Source organism: Nothobranchius furzeri, chromosome 4 (genome assembly GCF_043380555.1).
Source record: "Nothobranchius furzeri strain GRZ-AD chromosome 4, NfurGRZ-RIMD1, whole genome shotgun sequence".
Lineage (NCBI taxonomy): Eukaryota > Metazoa > Chordata > Actinopteri > Cyprinodontiformes > Nothobranchiidae > Nothobranchius > Nothobranchius furzeri.
In genome coordinates, this window is record NC_091744.1 from 72176954 (window position 1) to 72204416 (window position 27463).

Consider the following 27463-nt stretch of genomic DNA (forward strand, 5'->3'; position numbering starts at 1 on the left):
GCTGCCTTGCTGCAGGTTACTTTTGACTATAGCTGGGACGTTTCATCACCCAGCTTTCACCAACTATTGCGACTGTTAAGATTTCCAAATACAGTCCGTTTTTAGAAGAGCGATGTAGAAGGAAGAAAACACAACTTGTGTTTTAATTATAAATTTATTACATATTATATCAAACATATATCTCTGTGGTGGAAATATCCAGGGCAACATCTCAGATCTTGCCTCAGTGTTGTACTGTCACCCTTCTTCTGTTTGCTTGTGGAACACCAGGTAGCTTCTGGTTAAATTGTATTATTTATTTATTATGTGTCTGTGTTTTGGATGATCTGTCATTTAACGCTGAGAAGGGGAAGTTGCAGTGCGAGACAAGGCCGAGACGTTGCAGTGATACGTCCACCGTTCTAAACTTCACAGTGCAAACAAGGAGAAAATCAACAATGAAAAAAATAAATAAATAAATAAGATCACTGGTTCCAGTAAAGATCAACCAATACCAGTGGATTTATTAAAAAATAAAAGTCACACTGCTTTTTCTACACGGTGTAGATTGTGCTTTGTAGATTAAGAAACGTTAAAAAGATAACCCTTACAACTGATTTGACCTAATGATGTGTATGTTTGCTCACTTCGAATTTCCAACAACTCAACCAGTAAGTCACTCCAGCGCTCGTGTCCGAGATCAGACCCGGCAGGCTCGCCTTGCAACTGTTATTTGTGTCTATCCAGGAATAAAACCCCATATTGTTCAAATCAGGCAATCGTCCTAAATATTTAAGACAAAATTAAAGCAAACAGATATACACAGGCTGTAGGTATGCTTAAGGAGACCAACATACAGCCCGTTTCTTTACAAAGTAACAATGACTGTGTCTCCGCCTGCAGGAAGATGCAGATGGATCTTATAAACGTTTGTTGTTCTCAAGATTTCCAGGAGATGGCACCATAATGTCATATTATCTAACAGCTTAAGAGTGCTGTGACTAAGATAGTCCTAAAGCAAAGACAAATATACAGTTAAAAGTTAAGTTGCTTTTTGGCACATTTTTTTTTCTTTGTGTAGTTTGTTCCTCACTGGATCGTCTCAAATACCCCCCAAAAAACTCAAAAACCGAAGGTCTGAAAAAGGAAAGAGGAGTGCTGCCAGACAGAGTGGAGGGTATGGGGAGCGCCAAAGCCATTCAGGAATGGCTGCACAGAACAGTGACGCTGCAAAAGCTGCACCCGCGCAGCTTCAAGGTGAGTAAGTGTGTTGTCGTGAAAACCATTTGCTCGTTTCTCCCTCTCTCTGTCTGTTCATCTTAAGCAGAACAGAACAGTCCACTTTCCTCAAGACGTAAGAAGAATACACGATAAGTCTTGAGAAGTGAATGCGTGTGTGTATTTTGATGTTTTTTTGTGTTTCTATGTGTGTGTGTGTGAGAAGTTGTGTGACACAGCCACTGCCGGCAATCTCTGATGGTACAGTAAGGCTATAGTGGACTAACTCCAAAAATGTAAACCCCAACGATTAATTGCACTCTTGCATGCATTCTCACTGTCTCGCTCTCAAACAAATGCACCTAAACGAAAGCTAAATTTCTCACACACACATTCATACCACACACACACACACAAACACACACACGCAGTGAAGAGGAACAACCACACAGAGAGATTCAGGGAATCCAGATGCACGCATGCACTTGGATGATGGGTGGCTTTTATGTTAGCACCTTGTCACCTTGTTTTGTGCAAATCATCCCCTAGTTCATAGTTCAGAGTTCAAAAGTTCAAGAGTTCATAGAAAGAATAAAATCTTCTCACCTTTTCCACAGGTGGTTAACTATGCATATATGCCAAACATTCATATATTTAGATCTATATACTTTTAGGTTTCAAAAAATTTATATGAAATCTATTATATTTACATTGCTTGTGATTAAAAAAGCAAATATTTGTAGTTCTTTTTTTTACAAGGGTAGTATATTTAAAATGAACAAGATATTATTCTCTCTCTCTCTTTTTTTTTGCTCCTCTCATCACTTTAAGATTCAAATGAGTACAAGATTGAAGTATCATGTTTCACACGCTACAAAATCTACCCACAGTGGCTAAAGGTAACAAAACGTCAACAACGGAAATGAAATACAGCCAAAAATTTCACATAAATCCGGGGAAATGAAAAAGAAAAGTGAGGTCACAGTGAGGCAGTGAGTGCTATTCCTACAACGCAGTATATAATGATTTTATATTCTGCCTGCTTTACAGAACATTTTACAAAAAGGAAATATAAGGAAATGTGCACACAAGTTTTTGCCAAGTGAAGTGCCTTTGCTGAACGCTGCCAATGAGCAGAGGTTTTTAGTGGTATTATACATGTCTTGGCATCCTGTCAAGGAACAGCCATGCCAAAGTGCTTTTCGTAGCACGAATAAAACTCACTGGTTCTCACTGCCAGCAGAAGCTGCTCATGAGTACAATTATAGATCTGTATTGTTGAAGGAAAATTCTGTTTTGATTTGTTTTACAACCTGGATCTCCTGCAAGAGTTCTAGCGTCCGCTGTTACGGTTAGTACATCAGTAAGACAACGTTGGAGCTAAAGGGAAGCAGCTGCACTGTTAAGTTGTAAAATACTGAATTTTCTTTAAGACCTTAAGTAAGCTTTTCCATGCCCACTGCTCGAGGGACTACTTGCTTGTTTCACAGTAAACATTTCAGACTCTTTGATAGAGTTTTGTTATCCGACTGCTTATGCACTGGCCAGAAAAAAACACATCAGGCTTCAGATTTCTAACGTTTTACAAAATATTATTTGATGGTTCCCCTAGGCCCCGTTCACACTGGAAAAACACTGCTATGATGGAAAATGTCTGTTAGAAAGTAAGTTATCTTTGTAAGGACTTGGTGAGACCCAGCCTAACCATTTTGCATTGCAGGTCGGTCTAGCCACGCGCCATTGGAACCCCAGCAGGCCTGGACAATCTTGTGCCTTGCCGATCCCATTTGATCGGTTTGTTGGGCCATACGAACTATGGACCATATAGACTTGGGCTTTTCTTTGAGTAAAGAGCAGACACAGGTACCTAAAGGTATAGCGGAGGATCTTTTTCTTCCGGGTGGATCATCTGAACCTTTGGTCTGCATAACTGTGAATCATTCTGGTGAAGCTTTCACACAAGGCCGTCATCATGTGCTCGTTCCTGGGTTAGTTTTCACTTCCTGTGCATTTTGTTTATGTGTAGAGTGATACGCCTTCATTCCTCGCCATTCTCACTGGGTTCTTTTGAAAATGTTTGAGAAATAAGGCCAGAGTTTTTTTAGATGGCTCTTTTCAACGACGGCATGTGCTAAAAGCAAAGGTTGGGCTCTCTACAGACGCCTCTGTTGCCAATGTTCTGCTCGACAGGTAGGCTAAAGTTCAGCATGCTATTTGGAGAGATTCATTTCAGATTATTTCTAGAGGAAGTGCTGCAAGCCCGGCAGCTACTTGTAAACAGCACGTGGATGAGGACATCTGGGCGTTCTCTCTCATTCATTATTTCAAAACGTGTAAAGGGCGATTCTTTCCTGAAATTCAGAAACATTCCCCCGCCATATTTATTTAGAAAAAAGGATGTATTTGCATAATCTTCAATGATGTGTGGCAGACTGCCCTGTTGACTGACATCCATAGCGTTGAGTATGCCCCGTTGTTCATTGCGGAGACATTTTGGAAGTCAACCATAGATTCTGCCCCACAACTGTGCGCTGTCTATGGGTCGTGGCCAGACTATATATTCACATATATAGGATGGCTTGCCAGGCTAGGCAAAACCATCAGGGGCTGAATAAAACGTCTTGGTAGTTTAGTGGTGTATCAAACTCCTGGGTTGAGCATGGTAACAGCAAATTAAACAAGATACTAATCTGGTAACTTATTGGTACTTCATAACCATGCACACATCAATGTTGGAAGTGCAAAAACACTATTTAACACTTTTGGGAATTATGTTTGTCTTTGTCAGTACAATGTTTTTACCATTACATTTTGGTGAGAAATTTGTTCTATTTATCCATGCAAGATAATATCTGTTTGACTTTGTCTGGGCTCTACACTAGGTACACTACACTAGATTTGCAAATTTGCCTCTGGCAAGAAAATCTCTGTACAAAGCAATGGTTACATTGTCGTTATATGTAACATTGTCTTTTGTGCTGTCCTTGTTTAATAAACCCAAACATTCAGCTATGCTCATTCCGTCAGCCCTTTTTAGTTTAGAGTTGCATGTAGATATTTTGTAGCAACTTTAATTGAACACCCCTGCTCTAGGTGCTCTAGGAAAACAACAAAATCATTCAATACATACAAATGTTATAAATCTGTCTTATTATGATACTTTAATACATTTGTTTGCTTCTTTTTGGGGTCAGGTAAATCCTATTTAATTTTCTAAGGAAGTTTTATTTATTCTTTATTTGCACTTCTGATGATAAAGGGAACTAGCCTAGTGAACTAGACCAAATTCTTGCTTTGCAAAGTTTGGTCTAGGAATGCTCCATTGGAACCTCTGCAGCTCCTACCAGGACTCTGGCTAGCCAATCACAGCTCTCTAGAGGGGTTTCAAACACATAAACAGCTGTGATTGGTCCATAATGGTGGGCCAGTCATAGTGCTCTATCTGCTTAGTGAACAAATCACAGAGCTTTATCTGCTTTGTGGGCCAATCAGGGCACTCTATATGCCTGGTGGGTGGGATGATGCAACAGAGTGAAACAAGAGTATGTCACATTCATTGTCCAGTGGAATGCGGAGATCATTTGAAAGACAATGGTAGAATCCGCCCCACAACCGAGAGCCGTCAATGGAGCGTGGCCAGACTAAATTATACATTTATTTAGTCTGGCTTGCCAGGCTAAAAGGGAACATGATTGAGATACATGCACAACAGGGGTCTGTATGCACCAACTTAAGCCCAGTTCATGTGCTGACTTTATACTAGCCACACCACTTCCAAAATTTTTAAGGTTGCACACGATTACTGTAAGAGCTCTAAAAGCTAAACCTTTTCAAACAGTCCTATCTTTTGTGATTCCTTATGAGCAGTCTGCTCATTAGGATGGTGGGACTGCTTTGATCATAAATCCGAGCTTTCAAACATGTTGGATTGTCTTGGTCTGATTTTCGGGGAGGAACAAATTGTGCCGTCTGTTGAATGTGACATCAAGCCAATCAGAAACTAAGGTGATGGATCTGTGCAGCACGCTCTTCCTCTACCATTTTTTTCCCTTCAAAGTCATGTTTTCTTTTGCAAGATTTCCCATCTGAGCAGGGAATATTCTGAGTGAAAGTGGTACATGTGTATTATTTGGCCAGTTGCTGCACACCACACACTGTAAGAAGAAAACTGATATATAGGTGAATGTCTTACTACCATGCAGGATTTCTAATGCTTAAAAAAATGGCCATCAATTTAAAAATTTTGTCATGTGAACCGGGCATTAATCATTGTGATTTTGAAACATCATGCCTGGGTGGCGTGTTGTTCCGGTGCATAGCTGCATCCTGATGTAGTGAGAGAGAGTTACGCCGAGATGGAGCCTAATGTTGTAAAGTCATCATGAAAATGTCCATCCATTGATTCTCTTCCGCTTATCCGGGGTTCGACGGCAGGAGCAGCCTAAGCAGGGAGGACCAGATTTCCTTCTCCTCAGCCACTTGGGCAAGCTCTTCCAGGGGAATCCCAAGGTAGTCCCTGGCCAGCCGAGAGACAGTCTATCCACCGTGTCCTGGGTCTCCCTTTAGGTCTTCTCCCAGTTTGACGAGCCCAGAAAACCTCACCAGGGAGGCATAGAGGAGGTATCCTAGCCAGATGCCAGCTGGCTTTTCTTGATGTGAAGGAGTAGCAGATCTACTTTGAGCCCCTCCTGGATGACCAAGCTTCTTACCTTATGTCTAAAGGTGAGCCCAGACACTCTGCGGTGAAAACTAATTTTGTCTGATTACTTAATCTTTTGGTCACTATCCAAAGCTTGTCACCATAAATTAGGGTTAGAACGTTCTGCTCTGTCTTCATCATGACAGACCGGTACAACGCCTGTGCCACTGTAGACGCAGCACAAATCCACCTATCGAGCTCCTGCCCCATCGCTCCCTCATTTGTGAACGAGACCCTGAGCTACTTGTACACCTCCATTTGAGACACTTTCCCTGGAATGCCACCTTACTGTGGTGGAGGGGTTTGAGTGTCCCAATGACCTGGGAGCTAACCTGTCTTGGGCTTTATGCTTCTGGTAGGGTCATGTATGGATTAGGCTAAATGCAGCCCAAAGGCCCTTTATGATGAACAATGTAAATAGAAACAGTGAGTGTTTCACAATCTCAAGTCACCTGGCCTTGCGAGGCGATGTCTTGTGAGGCCAGGCACCTTACTTACAAGGACACTGTCCTTCCTTGGTCAAAGAAAACGGTTAAATGGAACAGACTTGCATCACGTGGCCATGGCTTCCACGGTGGTCACGTAACGTCACCTGACACGGGAGATAACGTTATGTTTTACACGTATTAGTCTCAATATAAATATATAATGATCCTTTTACTTTTTAAATCATGTACATATTTGTTAAATTAAATATATAAGTGTGTTACTACCCACTAGCCACCGGAGCTGCAACTAATAAGCAACTAACCAACCACAGATAACTCATTTGGATCTAAAAAAAAACATTTTAAATTTGTTGACTTACTTTTAAACTTGAAATTTGCCCCCAAAGTAGCTGCTGGCTTCTGATCTACCATCCTTTTGAAAATACTGCAGTGTATTCTGGGTAATTTTTGAACAAGGCTAGGCTACAAGACACCTCCCATGTATCCTTGATCAGCTAGCTAAACGGCTAACAAACGGAGAACACACGCCTCGGTAGAACATGAACACTGGAACACGTCTTGGCGGCTCCTGATGACGTATCTCCTAGGCAACCGGGGTGGGGCCAAAACATCAAGGCGAGGTTCCTTGGCATTGAGAAACACCCAGTGTTCCCTCACCAGGACGTGGGTCACCAGGGCTCCCCCGAAGCCAGGCCTGGGGGTGGGGCGCATTGGCGAGCACCTGGTGTCCGGGCTTTCACCCATGGAGCCCGGCTGGGCCCCTTCCCAGGGACTCACCTCAAGTAGGAGGGACCAAAGTGCTCAGGTGTGATGTAAGATGAGCAGCAGCTGAAGGCTAGGACCTTCAGCTAGGTACGTGGAATGACGTGAAAATTAAAAAAAAAGGGTAAAACCTAGGAACATAGCAGTGTCAAGGTTTTCTTCTCACTGGTGGAATATTTTTGACTTTGCCACAACACAGCCACATTCTGATAGGCTAAGTTGGTCGAAAAGAGCAACAGAATCCAGTGTGAAGGAGGTCTAATTTAATAATTCGTCTTTCTATTCTTCTTATTCATTAGGTGTACCCCCCACACTCCATCACCACCACAATATATTGTTACAATCAATAAGATGAGTTGCTCCAGCAGTGGGAATAGATATCAGCTAAGGTTTTAGACTCACATTGCGGGATGCCCTTTAGTATGACGGAAGACCATAACAAAATCAAAACAAACAAACTGTCCAGAACATGAAGCGACTCGTCATGCTACGTTCAAGAAAGAGTGACCGTAAGGAACGCTGTATACAGGTAACAAGAAGAAATAAAACTTCCATATCTATATATTTTTGTCTTTCAAATATATATATATATATATTTATATGTATAACTGGTAGAAATGAGTAAACTATTGGTGGATTTCTTCCGGTCTTCTATTTTAAAAACCAAAAACAGGCGTAGATTCATTTATTAAATGTCTTCTTTGCAACATTGTCTTTTCTTTTGAAAGCTATAATTCAATACATATATACTATATTATATCATAGTAATATATTTATATATTTTTTATATAATATTCCCTTTGGAAAACCAAAAAATATAAAAAAAGCCACGAGTGTTGGTTAAACATTCTCCAAATATTATAGATTGCACAGTCTGGTTACCGAGGCAGAGGGGTTTTCTCCTGTGGTTTACTTTGTGGAGCTTCACCTCTGGGCTCTAAAAGTCTTCGGTTTAAAAACAGTAGCAGGTATACAGAAGACACACCTTTTCAGAGCTGTGTGAGCACTATTTCCACAGCGCGGTGTTCATCATGGTTGATTTCAGTATAAATATTTGTTGAAAGGCAACTTAAGTTTCTGTTTGGAATGAGAATTGTTCTTCCTCTTCCTCCTCCTTTACTCAAACTGCAAAAGGGTTTCAGATGCCTAAAACACGACCGGGGGGTGGGGGGTGGGGGTGGGGGGGGGCAGAGGTAGAGAGGGTGTAGTGAGAAAGTGAAGATTTACTTAACATTTCACAAATCAAATCGGAGCTCGTGTGATTCTCCTTAGCAACGAGCGACCAGATAGCTTGAGGTCTGATCTGACTGGGTCCAGCAGGGTGGAAGGTCAGACAGCGAGGGCAGAACAAAGGGGATGAATGTGTATTGCCTCCTCTTCTTCAGTGCAGTGCCAGATGCAGGTTGTTGATGCGAAACAGAAGCGTAAAGTATCGCTACAGACTGCAGTACTGAACATAAAAGCAGCTGGAGTAAAAGAGGAGCAGTCTGTATTGTTTTTCTCATGTTTTTAACAACTCTCCGTCCCACTCATTCTATCTTCATCTGTCTCCATCTGTTGCTCTGTCTCAGGGCAGGGGTCAGCTCTCCAGCAGCTGCTTAAGTGCTCGTTCAATGTTCATGCGGTGTCCAACTCGTGTCACTCCCAGCTCTGCAAAGTCATCCTTGGTTAGAGCCGGGAGGTGAGAGCCTTCAATTTCATGTTCCTGAAAGCCGGCTCTGTGCTCCCCCAGATTGATGCTCTCGAGCCAGTCTCCAACGTCGTACTTGTTCCAAAGATGGAGGGGCTTTTGATGGAAGGGTCGAAGGGCTAAAAGTGGTGAGCCTAATCCTGGGGAATGAGAGGGTGATGGAGAGCGAGAGCGAGACCGGGCGCTGGAGCTCCTCATGACGAAGCGCACCTCTTTGGGCTCCTGCGGTAAGCTGAGGCTAGAGGACTTGAGGATGGTTTGTGGTGGAGTAGTCGGTGAGGTTGCCAAGCCAAAGCCTGAGAATCGTCCAAGGGGGTCGCCTCTATCAGGAGAGCCTGGGCTAGGGGTGCGTCGGGTGACAGGGTAACGGCTGCCAGGGCGAATGGTGAATGTGGTTCCGTAGCTTCTCTGAGAAAGAGTGTGGAGCTCACCTAGGCTGCTGAAAAGTCTGGTGGAGACAGAGTTTGAAAAAATGTCAACCAACAAGATGGTCAATGAGATAAAAAAAACTAGAAAGTAAAGAGTTGAAGCGTTAGGTTAAAGGTCAAATCTATGGTGGGTCATCTTAAACTGAAGGTACTAAAAACTAGTTTCATGTAACTTCAACATCAAAGCAAGAACGTTAAAGGCAGGCTACCTACTGAGCTCTCTGGGTCCTTTTCACTGTGGCCAATAAGTAACACTAACCCTAAAACACTTTATATTTAAATATAAATTTAAAACACATCTAAAAATGTGGAAAAGAAATTCAACAGTACTTTCTCCTTCCATCTCATATTTAAAGATATAACAACATGACATTTGAACATTTATCTCACCGTACCTCATCATTTTACTCACATTTATCAAATGGGTAAATTGTTTTTAAAGCTACAACAGCAAATCTGCAAAACAAGCTAGCTTAATAAATAATCTTTCATGCCTATTAACAATGTTCTGACAGTTAAGCTGTAAATAATTTGTGGGGGGAAAAAAAACAAAAACGGAAGTGATTCGCTCGCATTTGTCTAAAGACCTCCGCCAATAACATGACTCGGTCTGAAGTCAACGATCGGGCCATCTGGTTGTCTCTCTGCACATTTAACTAGGTCCTCCATTCGTTACATGCTCGCACATTTAGCTACAGTGCAGGGGTTCCCAGCTCAGTAATATCAGAGAAGGAGAAACAGCCGGCTGCTACCACTTTGACTTTAGGACAAACTACCAGAGTCCCCCAGTCCCCCCCCCCCCCAAAAAAAACAACAACATTTGAAGTCACAGACAACAAGACGGCTACTGGTGTTTAGCGCTCCCTCGATTACTCTGGCAATGCCTGTTCCCATATCAGAGGGATGTGGTCCAGGGATGATAGCTTGTTTTGCAGATTTGCCATTGCAGCTTTAGGAGGATGTGTCCTTAACAGAAACTTGCTTGATAAGGATTGAAGTTGCACCTCTGACTTTATTTGTTGCAATAACAAAACTGTTGAGAGAATGTTATTGAACACCTGTTGTGTCACAAACCACAAATTCCTGACTAGCTGAAGGCATTTGATGCTCAACAAGAGGTATTGCACATTTCAGATTAACCATTAGCTTACTACAGATCTAAAGAAAGAGATTGTTAAAAAGGATGGATTAGTGAGTAAAATAAAAAAAAAAAATGAGTTCAGTCAGTCTTGGTGGGAGCAGGCAGAAGCAGAGGTAGCCTAAATATGAGAAAAAGTTGTGGTAGCGTTGTTTGCTCTATTCATGCAAGAGTTATCCATCTACTGTATGTGCTAGGAGCCTTTGATGCAGGTGAACGTTGGACTACAGAGTGTAATGGAACAAAGGTAAGCAACACACAGGCTGGAAGAAAACAAAATACGACTACAGGGAGCCAACGGGTTGAGATGAGCTCCATGCACACTTACACAGTCGTCCTGCCCTCCTGTGCGCACAGTCAGTTCTAGACCAATCAGATCAGAGCAGCAGGGCGGAGCATGCAAGATGAGCAGAGAGAGAGAGAGCAATGGGAGAGAATGTTAGCATCACTCCATGAGACGCAACCTGCCAACCAGACTCGAAGTTTGCCTCAGCCAGCTCTGACATCTTCGACATGCTTCGTGTATGAACGCCGGTATGCCAAGGTGAACATTTCATGCTTGCATGTTCTTTTAATTCTCTTTAGATGCGTTATATCTATTAGTAGTGGATGTGTTAGCATGTCAAAGGCAACAGAGCAAGTCTCAGCACTGGAGAGTCTGACCAGTGGGCTGCATGAGAGAGAAATGAGCACACCTTCACATGTCAAACACTGCACAAAGTAAAACAAACATATAAATGAAAAACAAACTGAAGGGAAGGCACATGTCTCTAGACATTTACAATTGCTTGCACATATAAAAGAGAACAAAAATTCTGTTTTGTATGTGCTGTGGTACTTTACTGACTGATTTATTTTAAGAAATTGAAATTTAGATCTGCTTTAATGTTTTTTTTTTTAAATAAAAAGCAAACACATAATGTCCACTACGTACGACAGTCAGGACCATGGCCATTCCCAACGTAAACACTGAAACAAATCAAGTTACGCAATTTACATAAACAAATAAAATAAAAAAAATTCTTTAGGGAAGAAAAATGATCTAAACTGGCTAAAGCTATCATAAACAGCAGGTGGGACACAAAAAAAGACAAAATACAGCATTGTGGGTGTTGGAGGGATGAAAATGGGATACACGATGGAGAAACACTATAAATGTTGGGATGCACTGAGTGAAATGCTCCAGTGAGTGGAGAGAATCAAATGCAGATGCCGGATGATGCAGAGAGAGAGAAGGAGCGATAGGGAGGGAGAGAGGAATAACGGTGTGAATGATCACCTTTGTCACACCCAAAGGCAATTAACTGCCAGGATGGAAATGGTGGGAGAATGGGTGAAATTTGAACTAGTTGTTGCATGATATGTTGCATTTGGAACTGTGGTTTCCTTTTCCGTTCACAACTATTGTGGCAGAGGTCAATGTTTAATGACAAAATGTTGCCTTTCTCATCTTGCATTAGCTGGGAAAATAAAATCACTGACTAGAAAAGCAAACATTGAGGCATTGAAGTACTCCCCGATCCACCCTGCCAAACACAACATGGCCACAGCAGCCTCCTTTCAACATGACAGTGGGCCACATCAACCTGCAAAATATGCTGAGGATTCGTGGAAATCCATAGTATCTACCCACGGTATTCATGAAATGTCCCAGAACAGAGCTCAATCTGGAGACGCCCCACAGCAAAAACTACAGGATCCAAACTGTTGAATATCAACACACCAAAGGTGGCAGAGATAGTTAATAAGGACAACGAACAGAATGTCAACAGACACTAAATTATTCTCATCTACAAGAACATTATATTAAAAGGAAATGTCAAAAATTATAAAATTTGTATGAGAAGACATTAAAGGCCCTATATCAGGCATAATCCTCTTCGTGGAGCTTTTGAACATATTTCAATGTTATTCCCTAATGAAACACACCTCCAAAGTGATGTTTGGCATGCAATTTCCTGTCTCAGCTGCAAATCCTCTGTTGTTTGCCCAGCAGGCTCCAGAGATTTGGAGGGGGTTGTTGCTGCATCTTCATGGCTCGAGTGCAGATCCCTTCTCCCCTGGACTGTAAACACTAACACCCAGTTTCTCCTTGGCTTTAATCTCCACAGTTGTGAAGAAGTGATTTCTTTCTAAAATAGTTGGCACTTTAAAGTTGCTATTGACATTCTGCAAACAAGCTAGGTTTTGAACGAAAACACGGTCATGGGACACTCACCCCTCCCATCGGGCATCTTTACTGGTTTTACATCCACCGGAACCAGAAACCCACATTAACGGAGGATACGAGATCGCGTTAAACACTGGTTGCTGTTTTCTAGGTATAAACGTCTTGTGTTGTCCGTGACTTCAGATGAGGTTTTCTATTTCTCTGGTAGTTTGTCCTAAAGTTGACGTGTTATCAGCCGACTGTTTCTTCTCTGATATTATTGAGCCGCAAACCACTCACACCAGTGGGGTTCTGTCACTAAATACGTGACTGTGTAATCAGTGGAGGACCCAGGGAAGAACAAAAGTTTGAAAAAGTATTTTCAGAGGATTTAGACAAATGCGAGAGAACCACCTTATTATTTTTTAATATAACACGACTGTGTTATGAGTGAATGACCCAGGAAAGTGCAGCAGCTCGGCAAGACTGACAACCAGATGGTTCAATAGTTTCTTCCGGTCCGAGCCATGTTACTGGCGGAGATTTTTAGACAAATGCGAGAGAGCCACTTTATTAATTTTTTTCCCAGAGGTACAGGATCCCTGTCCAGTCTTCCTGAGGAAGAGTTTAATCTGCATGAAAGGTTGGATTTTATCTGCAGGAGCTCTCAAAAACAGAGCCAGAATGTGACAGTGATTTCACAGGCTACCAGTTAAACCTCAGCCAGTACAGATGTCGGTTTTCAGACGAATCACTTGGCTGACAGGGTCATGATGAACTGAATATCCGGGTCTGCAGTTGTGTACTATTGTGGAATTCACACAAGGGGAGGCGGGGTTTCATCTAATCCAAGCATCTTATTTCTAGATTGAAGGAACGTCTCAGGAAAATAACTTATTTAAAAAATAATGACATCTCAATAGTTCCAGTGGCATGATTTTAGCATATAGTGTGCCCTTGTCTTTGCTCTGAAAGGTGTAAAACAGCATGACACAGGTCCTTTAAAAAAACTAATGCTGACAAATGTGCTGCACATCTAAAAGCATCTCTTTTTACTAACTGATTGTTCAGACTTCACCATAATATTTAATAAATTAATTCAACATGTGCGTTTAAATAGTGTGGCGTAATTTTCTTTTGTTGCTGATGTGAGGACTGATATCTATTATCAGATCTTCTACGTAATAATCCAACCAGCAAAGGTGAAGGTGGTTGTACAACTCAAGCAGATCCTCAAATGATAAGGTCCCACCCTTTATTTGACAGTTACAGTATATCATGTGCCACGGAGGATTTTTTTAAGTGAATTTCGTCTATTACTTTATTCATAATGAAGATCTCAGGTTTTAAATGAATCCACCATTATACTTGGTCCTGTTCAAAAACATCTCAAAAATACATCCTTTAAATCTCTGATGTCATCACTTCCTTTAAAAATGGGGGATGGAGATAAGAAGAAAACTGTGCTTTCAGGTCTTATCGAGTTCACATCAGCGATGACAGGAAAGGCAGTAGATAGCAGGATGTATTGTGTGTTATTTGAACAAGGACGCTGGGAGAGGCAGAAAAGGGAAGACACTGGCAGGGTTAGAAGTCAAACATGTCGGTGTGTAAGAGACGAGGAAAGTCTTTCACAAAGTACATGCCTCAAGCCCTGTTACCTTGTTTGCAGCAAAGTTGATCAACAACACACACGAAGGCATGCACGCGCGCGCGCACACACACACACACACACGCACGCACGCACGCACGCACGCACGCACACACACACACACACACACACACACACACACAATGGACAATGCTCATATTGACTACATCTGCCTCCAGTTAACGGCTAGATTTATTGGAAAAAAATGTCCGTAACTATAGAAACAAGAAGCAGTTTCATCCTAAGACCAAACCTATCAACTATAAAACTACTGTATCTATAAAACCATGTATTATCAGATTCACACAACTATTATGCAAACAAGGTAACACATTTAAAGGAAAACACATGAAACAACATTTATAAAAGGGTTTTAATTAGTGTCCTTAGTTAATAGGGTTATTATGAAAGGCATAATAAAAAAATGCTTTACCCTAGGTTTTATAACGTTAAGGTTTTGTTTCTTCAGTGTCCTCACATCTGCAGAAATATAAAGGATTTCATTGAACTGTCACGTATCTTGTAGACAAAGAGAACAAACAAAAACTCAGCTGTCTCTCAGATGGTTCCTGTGACCCTGCCATTGGTGTGTGAAACTCGGTTTCACACATATGATATGATATTGTTACAATAAAACTGTCACATAATTTCATCTCAGTAATGCTTGAAACATCTGATCGCTACAAATTAAACAACTAAAATAAAGCAGGATTTTTCCCACTAGGTATTTATGAGTTAGAGAGAAAAAAGACTTTTAGACAAACAAAAAGGAAAAAACATACAGAATTATATGTTCTAGCTCTTTAAGATGTCGCATTCTATTTTGCTGAGCATCTATAAGTACATTGTGGGAATTAAATCTAAAATGTTTACCTTTACTCTTTTCTGTAATTGGTTTGTGAATCTGTGCTGAACATTCTCTTACCTGGCACCTGCCACAGGCGACTTCCTTCCTGGGTCAAGTGATGCTCCCAGTGGTTCCTCACCTAGTGACCTTGTGTCTTTACTTAGCTGCTGAAGACGTGAACTGAGCTCCCCCATAACAGATGGTTTCGGACCCTCATCTGCGCCCAACCCAAGTCCCAGCCCACCAAGGTTGCCCAAACTCCCAATACCTAGCCCTATCCCTGGTCCTCGAGGCTCCACTAGGTCTCCCCACAACTTGGACCTCCGCTGGAAGAGATAACATGGCCTGGAGGGTGCTAGACCAGTCACTGAGGCAGAACCACCAGCAGGAAGCCCGGCCCCTCCAGCTGCAGCAGCAGCCAGGGCAGCAGCCTGTTGCTGCGACAGCAGCTCACTGTCAGAGCTCTGCTTCAGCAAAGGATCCCTGAAGGTGACGGGGCCTTTACTACCTCCTATCTGGGACTTGAGTCGGGGCTTAGGAGGCACTGGTGGCTTATCGAGCACAAAAGTCTGCCCATCAGCATAGGAGGTGTGCGTGGTGTGTGTGTCAGCAGGCTCGCCGCTTTCCGAGGACAGCGTGGACATGCTGGAAACCGTGGATACGGTGCTGGTGGTCTCGAGATGGTGATCTCGCTCTCTCTCGCTCGAGCTGCGTGTGTCAGCCTCCTCCACGCCTGAGTCAGCTGCAGAGCCAGACTCGCCCAACGGTGGGGGCTCCAGAGGTTCAGAGGGCTTCCCTGAGACAGCTGCTGCACTGGATGGAGGTGGTGTTGGTAGTGGCTGAGGAGGCTGAGGCTGGGTGGTGGTCACAGTTGGGGTTGTAGCAGTTGAGGGAGTTTGGGGCGTAGATGTTGTTGGAGTGCCAGGTGAAGTGATAAGCTTAGCAGGGGACACTGGTATTCCCCGTCTTTGCGCCAGCAACCCATTTGCAAACTCATCTGGTGGAGGAACAACTCCAATCTTTCGTAGCTCTTCTCTTGTTTCCTCGTCACTAGAGGACAGCATGGCAGGAGGCAGAGTGGCTGTGTACTGATCCGCATCCTCCTCTGAGCTTCCCTGAGCCAGACTCTTGTCTTGGGCCGGACTGGCAGGTCGCTGAGTTTGAGGCAAAACCTGGAGCTGGGCCTGCGGCTGGGGCACAGTGGGAATAGGCGATTTTGCCCGTGGACTCGGTGGTTTGCCAGGCTCTATGGATGCAGGAATGGAGGTCATTTCAGGTCCTGGACTTGAACCAACCTCTTGGCCATTACTGGTTGCATGGACCATGATCAGTCCTGCGGTCTTCTGTTGGGATGTATCCATAATGCTGATCAACATGCTTTTTTTATCCTCTGGTCTCTTTTCCTCTTTCCTCTCCTCTATCCTAGCTTCCATTTCTTGATGAAATGATATAGGTGATGATGATGTGGTCCACTGTGGTTTGGTGGGTTGAGGAGCTAAAATAGATGCTGGGGAGGATCTGGCTTCATGCCCTGCAGCCTTAGAGCTTTTAGGTGAAAAAGGGGGAGAGGGAGTTGCCCCATCCCTAAGTGGAGACTCTTTGGTCTGAGTGTTAGTGAACATTATACCCTGGCCTAATCGCTCTTTAGTCCGAGGCTCTGGGCTGCCAGTTGGGGACTGACTCTGGGAGGTAAGTGCCCTCTCCCTTGCGGCCAGCGCAAGAGCCAAAGGTGAATTTGGGTCAAGAGGCTTTCCTGTGAGTGGATGGATAAAGGTGGTCCCACTGGGCAAGGGGCTCAGAGCCAAGGCAGGGGGAGGAAGCTGTCCCAGCTCTCGGGTTAGCATCCGTTCATCAACAGAGTGAGACTGAGTTAGAGAGGGGGAATCTGGGCTTGTTGTGGATGACCCCTCCATGGTCCCAACAGAAAGGAAGACAGTGGATTTCCTTCGTTCTTCTAGACGACGTTCACGATCTTTAACTGCTCCAGCAATGGCAGCAGCAAAGGGGCCTTTACCCTGAAACATCAACTCTCCTTGGGCACGCAAGCGCTCTCTCTCAACCATGAGCTGCTGCTGGTAGTAGTCTGCACGACTGGTGTGTGTGTGCCCGTGGGTGAGCGGGTGTCGTCCTGAGGGTGAGCTCTCTCGCGAGTGGGCAGCAGCTAAGGCCAAACTAGCTTTTTCTTGCGCATCTTCCACCTGCAGAGGAAACAGGAATGGTCAAGGTCAGAGGCTAAATGATAGAGAATTAGAAATGGTACGACTCAACCAACCTGCAGCTGTTTCACCAGGGGACTTTTCTTTCTTTGAGGCTTTGTAGGTGTGTAAAGCCCAATGCTAAACTGACCCACGTTTGCGTAAGGGTTGTCAATTACCCTGCCCTTTCTTTTAATTCGCTCTGGTGGAGTAGCAGCAGACGGCCGAGGAATTTCTGTCGGTTCGACGGGTAGATGGGAGGAGTCCTGCAGGAGGATCATGGAACGAGCTTTCTTCTGTCTCTCCAGGTGTGTGGCCTGTCGCTGAGCGGCCTCGTACGGCAGGTCCAGAGAAGATGGCTTGAAGCTGGAACGCCCTCCCGGCTCATGGCCCTGACTCTGAGTCCTGGATGGGGGAGGAGGAGGGCAGAAAGCTGGGGGAGGACCAGTGTCTAAGTAGTAGGGAGGAGGAGGAGGTGCTGTTTGTGGATGTGGAGGTATGGGATGGGGTTGTGAATGGTCTCGGAGGCTGTCTGTCATAGAAGAGCTGCGGGGGAATCTGTGCTCGCCTGCAAGGGCTGAGAGTCGGTCTTCCTCTGTGGCACCTGATGAGGGAGGGTGGAGCACAGTCAAGTGTAATGAACAAAGGACAAGTAGTCATTTCAAAGTAGATGATGCATGAAAATGCACAGAAATAACCTGAGTCAGCTCGCTCAAATACCTCACAACTTCTTGATTTTTAAAGCTAAGCTAAGCAAATTTAATACATAATACAGCAGATCATTAATAATGTTTGTATATCTAGTTTTAAAACTATCTGAAGACTTAAATATTTGCTTTTTAGCCTGTTTTTGTGAATTTGTGAAGAGTTTGTGCAGGTTTCAAAACTTGCATTGCAGTAAAATTGTGATGAGGCGGTGTCTAACAGGTGGAGAAACAGTGATCGTTGCCCATTGGTCTGTGCTCATTTGTATTTATGGAAATTTTCCATAATTATTATTTTCCCTGGTGATAGGGGGCACCACATGCCTAAATCATTGCAAGCAAGTGTTATTTTTTTTACTAGAGTAAGACCTCACCAATAAAGATGCCCTTAAGGGTCAAAAATCCCTGGAGGAGCAACCCCCAGCAAAATGACAAGCATTGGCCACAAGTGAAGAGGTAAATGTTTAAAACAACGCTGATGAATGATAAAAGTTTTGTAACCATTTCTTACAAATTAGTAAATGCATTTTGGCCTCACCGGCTCCCGTAGAAGAAAACATGGTGTCTAATCTGGCGTCACCCAGAGACTTAGACCCGCTCCCATGTATTTATGTTTATGTTTATTTATTTGGCAGATGCTTTTATCCAAAGCGACTTACAATTTATAACCCATAGGGCATGTTGTGATCTGTGGGGGAAACCGGAGTACCCGGAGGAAACCCACGCATGAATGGGGAGAACACGTAACTCCACGCAGAAAGGTCGCAGCCGAGTTTCGAACCTGCAACCTTTGTGCTGCGAGGCAACAGTGCTAACCACTGCACCACCATGCAGCCCATATTTTAGACTAGATTTTTATGGTTATATTTTACGAAGCCGCCACTATTTTTCAACAACTGGGTTTCATTTAATTTATTTTCAACAACATTTTGTTGGATGTTTCCAGAAATGAACAGTAAAAACTACACACTGTCTCTTTAAGGTTTGGCTTGTCAACAATCAATATGGTATCTGATGTTGTTGTTGTGTGTAATAAACCCTCCTTTGTGAGTGCAATGAAATAAATCAGAAAAATAAAAATAAAGCTTCTTATGTTTTTTTTTAATTAATTTTATATGTATCTATTTATCTTTTTTATTTTTTTTTAATAAACACAGGGTGGGCAATCATTTTACCAAAAGACTTGGTCCTGGACATGCCTTTAAGAAGTGGTATGTGGCCTCTCTCAATCCCTGGATGCAGACCTCCATGTAGAGTCATCCCTTGTCTCTCAAACAGTGACTACAATAGAAAATCCAACACTCAGTATGCGACCCTCACACATCTTTAAAAAAATCTTTAATTCCCAATCATCGATAGCAAAAGTTACAAAGCTGATATGTTACATGCAACACTGGGTCGCTATGTATGATGCAATGTGATGTGTGTAGGTGCTCTCACGCTGATCTCTGCTGGTGTTATTCTGCGGCTGGTGGGCCGTTGTTTGACAGTGGCTGCTCGGTAGTCTGCCTCCGGGGGTTGAGAATGCAACATAGATTCCTGTGATGCCAACATTTCATCAAGCCTCTCTGTTAAGAAGGAAATGAGCCAGAACTAAATGCTAAGATATAAGACAGTGGAAAGGTTTTTATCATCGTTTCTGATATGGATGCCACAGGACGACAATGAAAGGCTGATCTAAAACACAGCGACACTGAAATGTGAAATCATGCCTTGAAGGGATGCACTGGAATCTTTGTTTTTTGTTGTGGTAAAGTAGTGGATGCTCAGAGAATAAAGGGATGGAAAGTGAAAAACAAAAACAGATGGAGGAACAGAGTTCATGTGCTTCTGCTCAGTCCTGCTTATGATTAAACAGTCATGATAAATCATCAATATGACACGCAGGACTGTCAGTTTCTAGCCTCAGACTCACCTCCTCTTCTCCTCCGAGCAGAAGCTTAGTGGGAAATAGATAGCGTCAGCAGAGGAGGTAAAATGACAAGAACAAGCCAGCACAAGTGGCTGCTTTAAAAGTTTGGGGATATGCTAAATTTTAATGACAAAGAGAGAATTGTGATTGAAAAACAGGAACAAACTCCGGTTTTACTGGAACTCACCCAGCTCCTCCAGCTCTGCGGTCATGGATTTGGATCGCAGCGTCAGGGTGGTGCTGGGGGCTCTTTTAGGTGGTGGAGGAGCTGTGAAGAAAAGGCGTGGTGTTGAGGAAGAAGGCAATGGAGATGAAAACGCTTTGGCTTTGCGACTCAGTGCCTTTTTGGCATCTCCCAGACGGCCAAACCACCCGGTTCTGACTGTTTTCATTTGGTCAAATTCAGATGAACTTGAAGTCTCACACTTAGTGAGGACCTTGTTGAGGCCACTGTCGAAGGTCAACTTCTTCATGTTTTCTTCTCTCACTGTCTGATGACTTGGCAACTTTTTCAAGTTAGTAACGTTTGTGCTGCATGAATATCCTTCACTCGAGGAGCCCATTTGTAGCTTGGAAACAAGTCGCTCTTCTGTGAAGCATCCCTAGCATTTTGAAATCTCCCATTAAACATCCAACAACATAATTTGTCTACAACAACAGGCAGAGTAAGTACAACATGTGCAGAATAGAGGGGAAGCAGCTCATCCATCTTTCCTTTATTATACAGTCTGCTCTGAGTTTAGCAGCTGTGCTAAATGCACAAACGCCTTGGGTTACACTTGCATGCTCATCATCCACAAAGAAACCCCCCTGAGGCAGGACATCATGACACGTAGGGCGACAGACAAGAGGATGACAGCAAATTTAAGCTAAGGAAAATGATGCGCTGCTGACTTTACATTACCAAAGCTCCGGGGAGCTTCCCAATCCTAAAACTACTACCACACACACACACACACACACACACACACACACACACACACACACACACACACACACACACACACACACACACACACACACACACACACACACACACACACACACACACACACACACACACACACACACACACACACATGCACACGTAAACAAAAAAAAAAAGCAACAGAGCTGTCACTATCCAAGTCAAAGCAGTAAATCGCATCGATCAAGTGTTGACTTGAAAACAAACTGCAAAGTTAAAGGTTTTAAAAAATCTTTTGAATTAAAATGTCACTATATCAGCATGCAGCCAGACATAAAACTGCAATCCCACATGCACAATCTAAAATAAATCCCATTGCAAACCTCCGCAATTGAACTACTTCAGGTCTCTGTCTGAAATCAACCAGCTAACACTGAATGCACCCGGACTCTTTAGATCACTTGTCCCAAAGTCTCAGTTGCGCAAAACTATCTCTCTTCTGTCTGCAAGTGCACATCCAGAGAACGTGCGCTGTCCTAAGCACTGTCCACATCAAACATCTTCATTTCCTCACCACCCTGCACTCCGTGGTGCCAAAAAGCAATGAGCAGAGATAGGAGGATGGAGAAAAGGAGGAGAGAGAAATTCTCAGACTGGAGAGAGAGAGTGTGGCTTTTGCTGTAATGCAATGCTTAATTCAAACATGTATTGTAGTCACTATGGCAACGGTGGCAGGCAGTAGTGAGGCCATGCACAGTGAGGAGAAAGTGAGTTTGCTTGTGAGTGTGTCAGCATGTGCCTGCTCATTTTGCGCTAAGGCAAAGAGTGTAATGTGCTGAGTGTGTCCTACAGGAGAAGATGAGCCGTGATGAGTGATGCTAATCACAGTCCAGGAGAGTTTTGGTTCACTGCTTATCTGAAACATCAAAGGCATTCTATCTATGTGCTTTAATCTCATGCTTCAGTTTAAAATGAAGGCGTTTCGGCAACTACATCATTTTTAGTTTACCCCAGTCATTAGATCATGGACATCAACGGTAGCGTGTTTTAATTTAAAATGAAGGTGGAAGCTAAAAAAGTTGCAAACAGAAAAAAACACTATGGAGTTTGAGAAATTAAAATGCTTGATTTTTCATAAAACGTTTGATCAACATGCTGTGACCTTCATCTGCGTCACTGTCTGTTGTTGCATTCACATGTTCCTGAAAAGAAACAATGTCAGATCATAGTGGAGAAAAAGAAAGGAATAGTATACGTTAAGGAGGTAGAAGCTAAAGCTCGGTTTATGCTTGACGCATTCACTTTCCGCTTGGTAATGCGGCTCGCGGATGGAGCGCGCTTCACATCTCCCAGCGTTTATGGTTTGTGCGGCTCGTCTCTGCGGTGAGCCAATATTCTCCCAAACTGTAGGGGGCAGCATGGAGCTCTATGGCATGCATCCAACTCTACACCATAGTAGCAGTAGAAATTACTGTTTACAACATGGGATTTCAGCATTTTTAACAGCGTCCTCGTCTTTTCCGACAGTGCGAGCTATTTCTCTCCAAGAATTATTAACAACATGTTGATCACGGTGATCTCTGAGAGCTGAATCATACAAATGTCTGTATTTAAGAACCTCTGCCATACTAGTTCTTGCCGGTCCGCCATGTTTTTCCGCGTCCGACCGTCCGCGTGGTTAGAAATTTTCCGAGGTGCGCGTTGCGGAAATCTTGGGCTGTGCGGAGACGCGGTGGAGGGGCGTGGTTGTTAAAATGACGCAAAATGATGCAACTTTTCCGCGCGGAGCCGTGCGGACCTCGCGGACGCGTCAAGCATAAACCAACCTTAAGAGTAGCAGCACAACTCCTTCACATCAAAAATGTCTGGATCAGGAACCTGGAAAAGATGCTTTCTTGGCTAAAAAAAAATGGCCGTTGCCTTCTGTAGATCCTCCACCAGGGGGCAGAAGACATGATTAGGACTTAATACGACAGGTTTGTGAAGAAAGTACTAATCCTGATACAATATCTGGCCAAATTTATGCCAGAGGGGTTTGATGCAAGAGTTAGGCTGATCAGTCATTTAGCTTAAAACTGAATTCTGACTAAATTAGTCTTCCTCTAAAGCCTGAGTCATGCTTCTCCGTCAGCTCCAACAGGGAGAGACACGCACGCACGGAAGCGTTTTGCTCTCATACTTCTCCGTCCCCTGGGGAGTGTTGCAAAGCAATTCCCCACCAGGACAACAGAGGGCGTAGCGCTGTTCTGTGGTATCTTGTCATGTATCCGGTCCAAGATAGTGTGTCTATATTGTGTTTTTTGTATATAATAGACTTTTTAACAGACACATCTGTCTCTCATCCTCCTCCACCTCTTCATGCACTCGCCACCTCTCAACCCACGTTTCCTGTCATTTCCGTCCACAAATAAAACGCTTGCTGCACATCTTTTCACTCCTCCAGTCACAGGGGAATCAAACGTTCATGTTTTTAGAGTTTTTTCGTGAGGTATTCTTCAAGCTGCTCCATGTCTGCCGCTAGTTATCCTCGGCTCTCTTTATATTTTTGAGGGCGCAATGGCGGCAGTGTAGACGACAGCGGCGTCCTGACCAATCACAAGCTTGCGTTGTCCATCTCGACAGATGGATGTTTAGAAAAGGGAGCTCGACTCCGTCCGTCCTTGTGGAGCTCTCCGGCAGGCCCGCAAGGACGAATAATGGCGTTGCGTGTCTCCGCACTGACGCAGATGGAGAAGCATGAATCAGGCTTAAGTCAGAATTATTTAGAATTATTTTTCTTTGTGGCATATAGTTATTTATGGAGCTAGGATTGGGACAATATTGCATGTAACTTGTACAAAGTTTCATAACATGTTACATAACAAAAGTTTTGTGTTACAAAACGTGAGTTACAGGCTACAAAATTAAAGTTACAGTTACAAAACATGTTACAAGTTACATGTAATATCGTCCCAATGGCTAGCTCCATATATACGGTGAGAGGTAATGGAATGAAAGTTGTATTCATGTCTTCATTTATTGTCAAATTAAAGATTGAACAAATATTGTTCCTCTATTTTGATTTGTCCAAAATATCAAAATCGATAAATTATTCAGTTGGATTACTTTTCTTTTTGTTACATATTTTTCATTGTAAAGAATATAATTGCACAGCTGCTCCAAATTTCAAGTTTCCTTTGCTTAAAAAAAAATTCTGTTTTCGCAAATTTTGCAATAAAAATAAAATCTCTGTGAAATTCAGCACGACTCCTCCAAGAAAAACGTTGTATCGACAAAGCCAGAGGAAACATTGTGTGCTAAACAAATATAGAATAAATATATAATATTAATTGACATAATAAACTACAATTCCTTGATCGTGTTTCACTGGTTTCAGGTGAAAGAAGTTGTTAAACCCAGTCCTTGTTAAACCCAGTCCATCACAGGGATAACAAACACTAACAGAAAGCCACCCATCTTCAGCCGATTAAAAAAAAAACATTAACCTGACAAAAACGTTTGATGTGCCATGGGAGGAGAAGTCACACAGCAGGCATTAAGGGATCTGTTTGTCTGGAGCTCCTCTCATCGCTGGCAGGGAGGAGGACAGAGAGAAGCAAGTTTCAGCTTTGTCCAATAAAACTGGGTCAAATTTATTTATTTATGCCTCCTAATCTCATTAATCACAAGGTAGCTGCTTTGTATTTTACCAATCACATACACAAGCAGATAAACACAACTGTAGCAGGTCAGTGTGCCAGGACTGTGTGGGAGCAGAGTGATGGTGAGCTGTGGTTGACATGGAAACCACACAAATTCACAGCAGAGAAAAGTGGTGGACTTCACTAATGCAACAAAAACAAACCAACTTCAGTCTGTAAGTAAAAGCAACTTGCATTTCTCTATTATGTCATGAAATTCTTAAAACTCAGCAGTGACATTAAATGGATTATAATTTTTAGAGCGTAACTACAACATTATAAGAAAAGCAAGTGAGTTACCATAGCTTTAGACTCTCTGGCTATTCTAAAGTTATTAAAACATGACTAACTCATTCACTGCCATTGACGACTAAAGTCGTCATTTTACATCCAACCGTTCAATGCCAATGACAACTAAAGTCGTCATTAGCATTTTTTTCAATGTTTGGGCATCGGAACGAGCGCGAACCGGAAAAGCGTCTGCCGATCACAATTCAACAACAGATTATGAAAAAACGGATAACGCTTGAAACACGCGGATTCAACCTGATGTAAGAGGTGAGTCTCCTTTTTGTTTTGGTTGTTTTGGCGTCGACATCATCCTAATGTGCAACGTTCTGTCACTCTTAAAAAACAGTAAAAACGGCGAGAAACGCTGGCCGTGAAGGCCTTTAGTGATCAGGCAACGGCTGGCAGTGAATTAGTTAAAGAGCAAGTCACCCCCAAATCAACTTTTTCTTTCTGATAAACTATATAAGTGTGTGTCTAATCGTGCTGCAGACACATGCAGTCAGTAGTTTTACACTTTATTGCATTTTAGTTAAAATTTTAATTTTCTGCCTAAAACGGTCAGAGTTGTGCCGTTGTCAGGTAAAATCTCTGCACTGCATTTTAATTTAAATCTGCCATCGCTATTGGCTAAGAGGTACCCTAGAACGTTAGCTGGTACCATATGATGTCACAATGTCGTTGTGAGCCTGTGTGTGTGTGTATTTGTTAGCGGCTCCACCCTCTCGGTCTGCTAGGCAACAGCATTTGTTGCATTTTTCAAACAGAAAGTGGGCGTTGAGTAAGAATCTGGTAGGGGGTGACTTGCTCTTTAAACAAGAAAGCAGATAGGAAACCTCAAGGTTTAATTTTTCCAAGGTTTGAGAATTGGTCCAAAACACCCTAAAGTGAACATTTCCAGGGAAAGTTGAAACAAATCCTGGTCATCCTTTTGGAAAACCACCAATTGGGAGCACCACATCATTATGGGATGCCGAGGGATGCAAGCCTGTGGTTGATAATTTATCCGATCACATTGCTACCACAGAAATGCCCTGACTTTCTCTGAATCAGTGTCGCTCCTCGACAGCTTCAACTGATAGCTGACTTGAGGGAAGACGAGTGTTCAGTTTCACTGTTTTATCCCAAAGATGCTTCAGTCACGAGGATCACTTTAACCTGTGTGTGTGTGTGTGTGTGTGTGTGTGTGTGTGTGTGTGTGTGTGTGTGTGTGTGTGTGTGTGTGTGTATGTGTGTGTTTGTTTGCGGCTCCGCCCTCTCGGTCTGCTAGGCAACAGCATTTGTTGCATTTTTCAAACAGGAAGTGGGAGTGGAGTAATACTCTGGTAGGGGGTGACATACTCTTTAAAAAAAAGTTAAAGAGCAAGCCCCCCCCCAGTCTTACTCAGTCTCAGTCTTACTCCACAAAAAAACTCAAAAATAACCAATCAGAAAAAATACGAAAATGCTGACTGTACCGCGCAACACTGTAGTTTTTTTAGCTTTCGTCAAAAATAGCGTTTGGCAACGGCGCAAACATCTATTTATTCATTTAGTTTTTAGAAGAAAGGCTTTTAGCGCTTCTACTTGTTGTGGTTATTCAACCAATTTAGAACAGAGGAAAGAGCCGCAGTGAACTCCGCCACTGTCTTTGTTGTTTAGTAGAAACTGAGCGTCGCTGTGTGTGACATCCATGACGCTGTAGTTTTTTAGCTGTAGTCAAAAATAGTGTCTGGCGACAGCGCAAACATCTTTCTTTACAAGAAAGGCTTTTAGCGCTTCTACTTGTTGTTGTTTTAAAGACATGTTCAAGTCATTTAGAACAGAGGAAAGAGCCGCAGCGAACTCCACTTCAGTCGCCATGTTTATGACAAATTCAGCGTTGTGGTGTGTGACGTACGCTACTCAGCGCTGATTGGCTCGGTTAGAATTCTCACGGGGTGGGGTAATTTGAATTGGAGGGTTCCCAGACCCTTTCTCTGTGCAGAATTAAACAGAAGAGGAGTCTGGCAAGCCAGACTAGGCCTCACTCAGAGCACGGACGACTCACTCACCCCCTCCATTATGGGTTTCAGTTCTTCCAGTGGAAGCTGGCTCACCCCTAACCTGGCTTTTTCATGAGTCATGAATCACACAACTTGCAGTACAAATCACTCACTCGTCCACTCGGGTTTCAGCTGATTGAAGTCACCCAGTGGAAGCTTACGGTACTACACCCCTCCCAGCTCTCAGCCGCTGAAACTCAGTTTCATGTTTTTTGATGGAATTCAAATCCTTTTCCTGTTCAATAATTAGAAATCATTGTGCAAAAAATATAATGCCTAGTGTCTCCAAATATTTGTTTAGAAAATGTATATGCTCCTTTTGTTCTATGACTTCCGTCTTTGCCTTTAATGTAACTTTTTTTTAAAATTGCATGTCCTCTCGGTTCTTTGTTATAATTGTTTCTGTTTTTGTTTTCCTAATAAGCAGACTAAAGAAAACATATATTAACTCTATTACACCACTATTAAAAAATAAATACATTTCAGTGTATAAATGTATTTTTTTTATCACTCATGTGAGTGGTAGGATTTACATGGAAAGAGGAGTAGATGAGGTTTGAGTGATAATGTAGATTTCAGTTAGCACTCTGGGCAACTGACTCAAGTGACTTAAATTAATCAAAAAACTCGATTTGTTTTGATGAGTGACTCATTCAAACTCAATTCAGTAAAAATAATCAAATTTACCATCACTAGTCTGATCTTGCTGACAGGGGGGCTCTGGCCCACTCTGGACCCCCCTC

General features: G+C 42.9%; 1 protein-coding gene across 8 annotated transcripts in view; it reads right to left on the bottom strand.

Annotated features, from left to right (window-relative positions):
- Positions 1 to 135: 135 nt before the first annotated feature.
- The window catches only part of shank3a (SH3 and multiple ankyrin repeat domains 3a), a 228187-nt gene continuing 200859 nt past the window's right edge, over positions 136 to 27463 (bottom strand). For 4 of the 8 annotated variants that reach the window (XM_054733611.2, XM_054733612.2, XM_054733620.2 and 1 more), the window contains 7 exons: positions 20009 to 20089; positions 19825 to 19848; positions 19350 to 19477; positions 19085 to 19190; positions 17283 to 17809; positions 15089 to 17208; positions 136 to 9245 (listed from right to left, as the gene is read on the bottom strand). In XM_054733611.2, coding sequence (XP_054589586.2) covers positions 8687 to 9245; positions 15089 to 17208; positions 17283 to 17809; positions 19085 to 19190; positions 19350 to 19477; positions 19825 to 19848; positions 20009 to 20089 — 3545 coding nt within the window. In that variant the 3' untranslated portion in view covers positions 136 to 8686. Of the gene's footprint in view, positions 9246 to 10691; positions 10727 to 14596; positions 14644 to 15088; positions 17209 to 17282; positions 17810 to 19084; positions 19191 to 19349; positions 19478 to 19824; positions 19849 to 20008; positions 20090 to 27463 lie in introns of all 8 variants that reach the window. The other 4 variants (XM_054733613.2, XM_054733614.2, XR_011520350.1 and 1 more) reach the window with 3 other exon arrangements.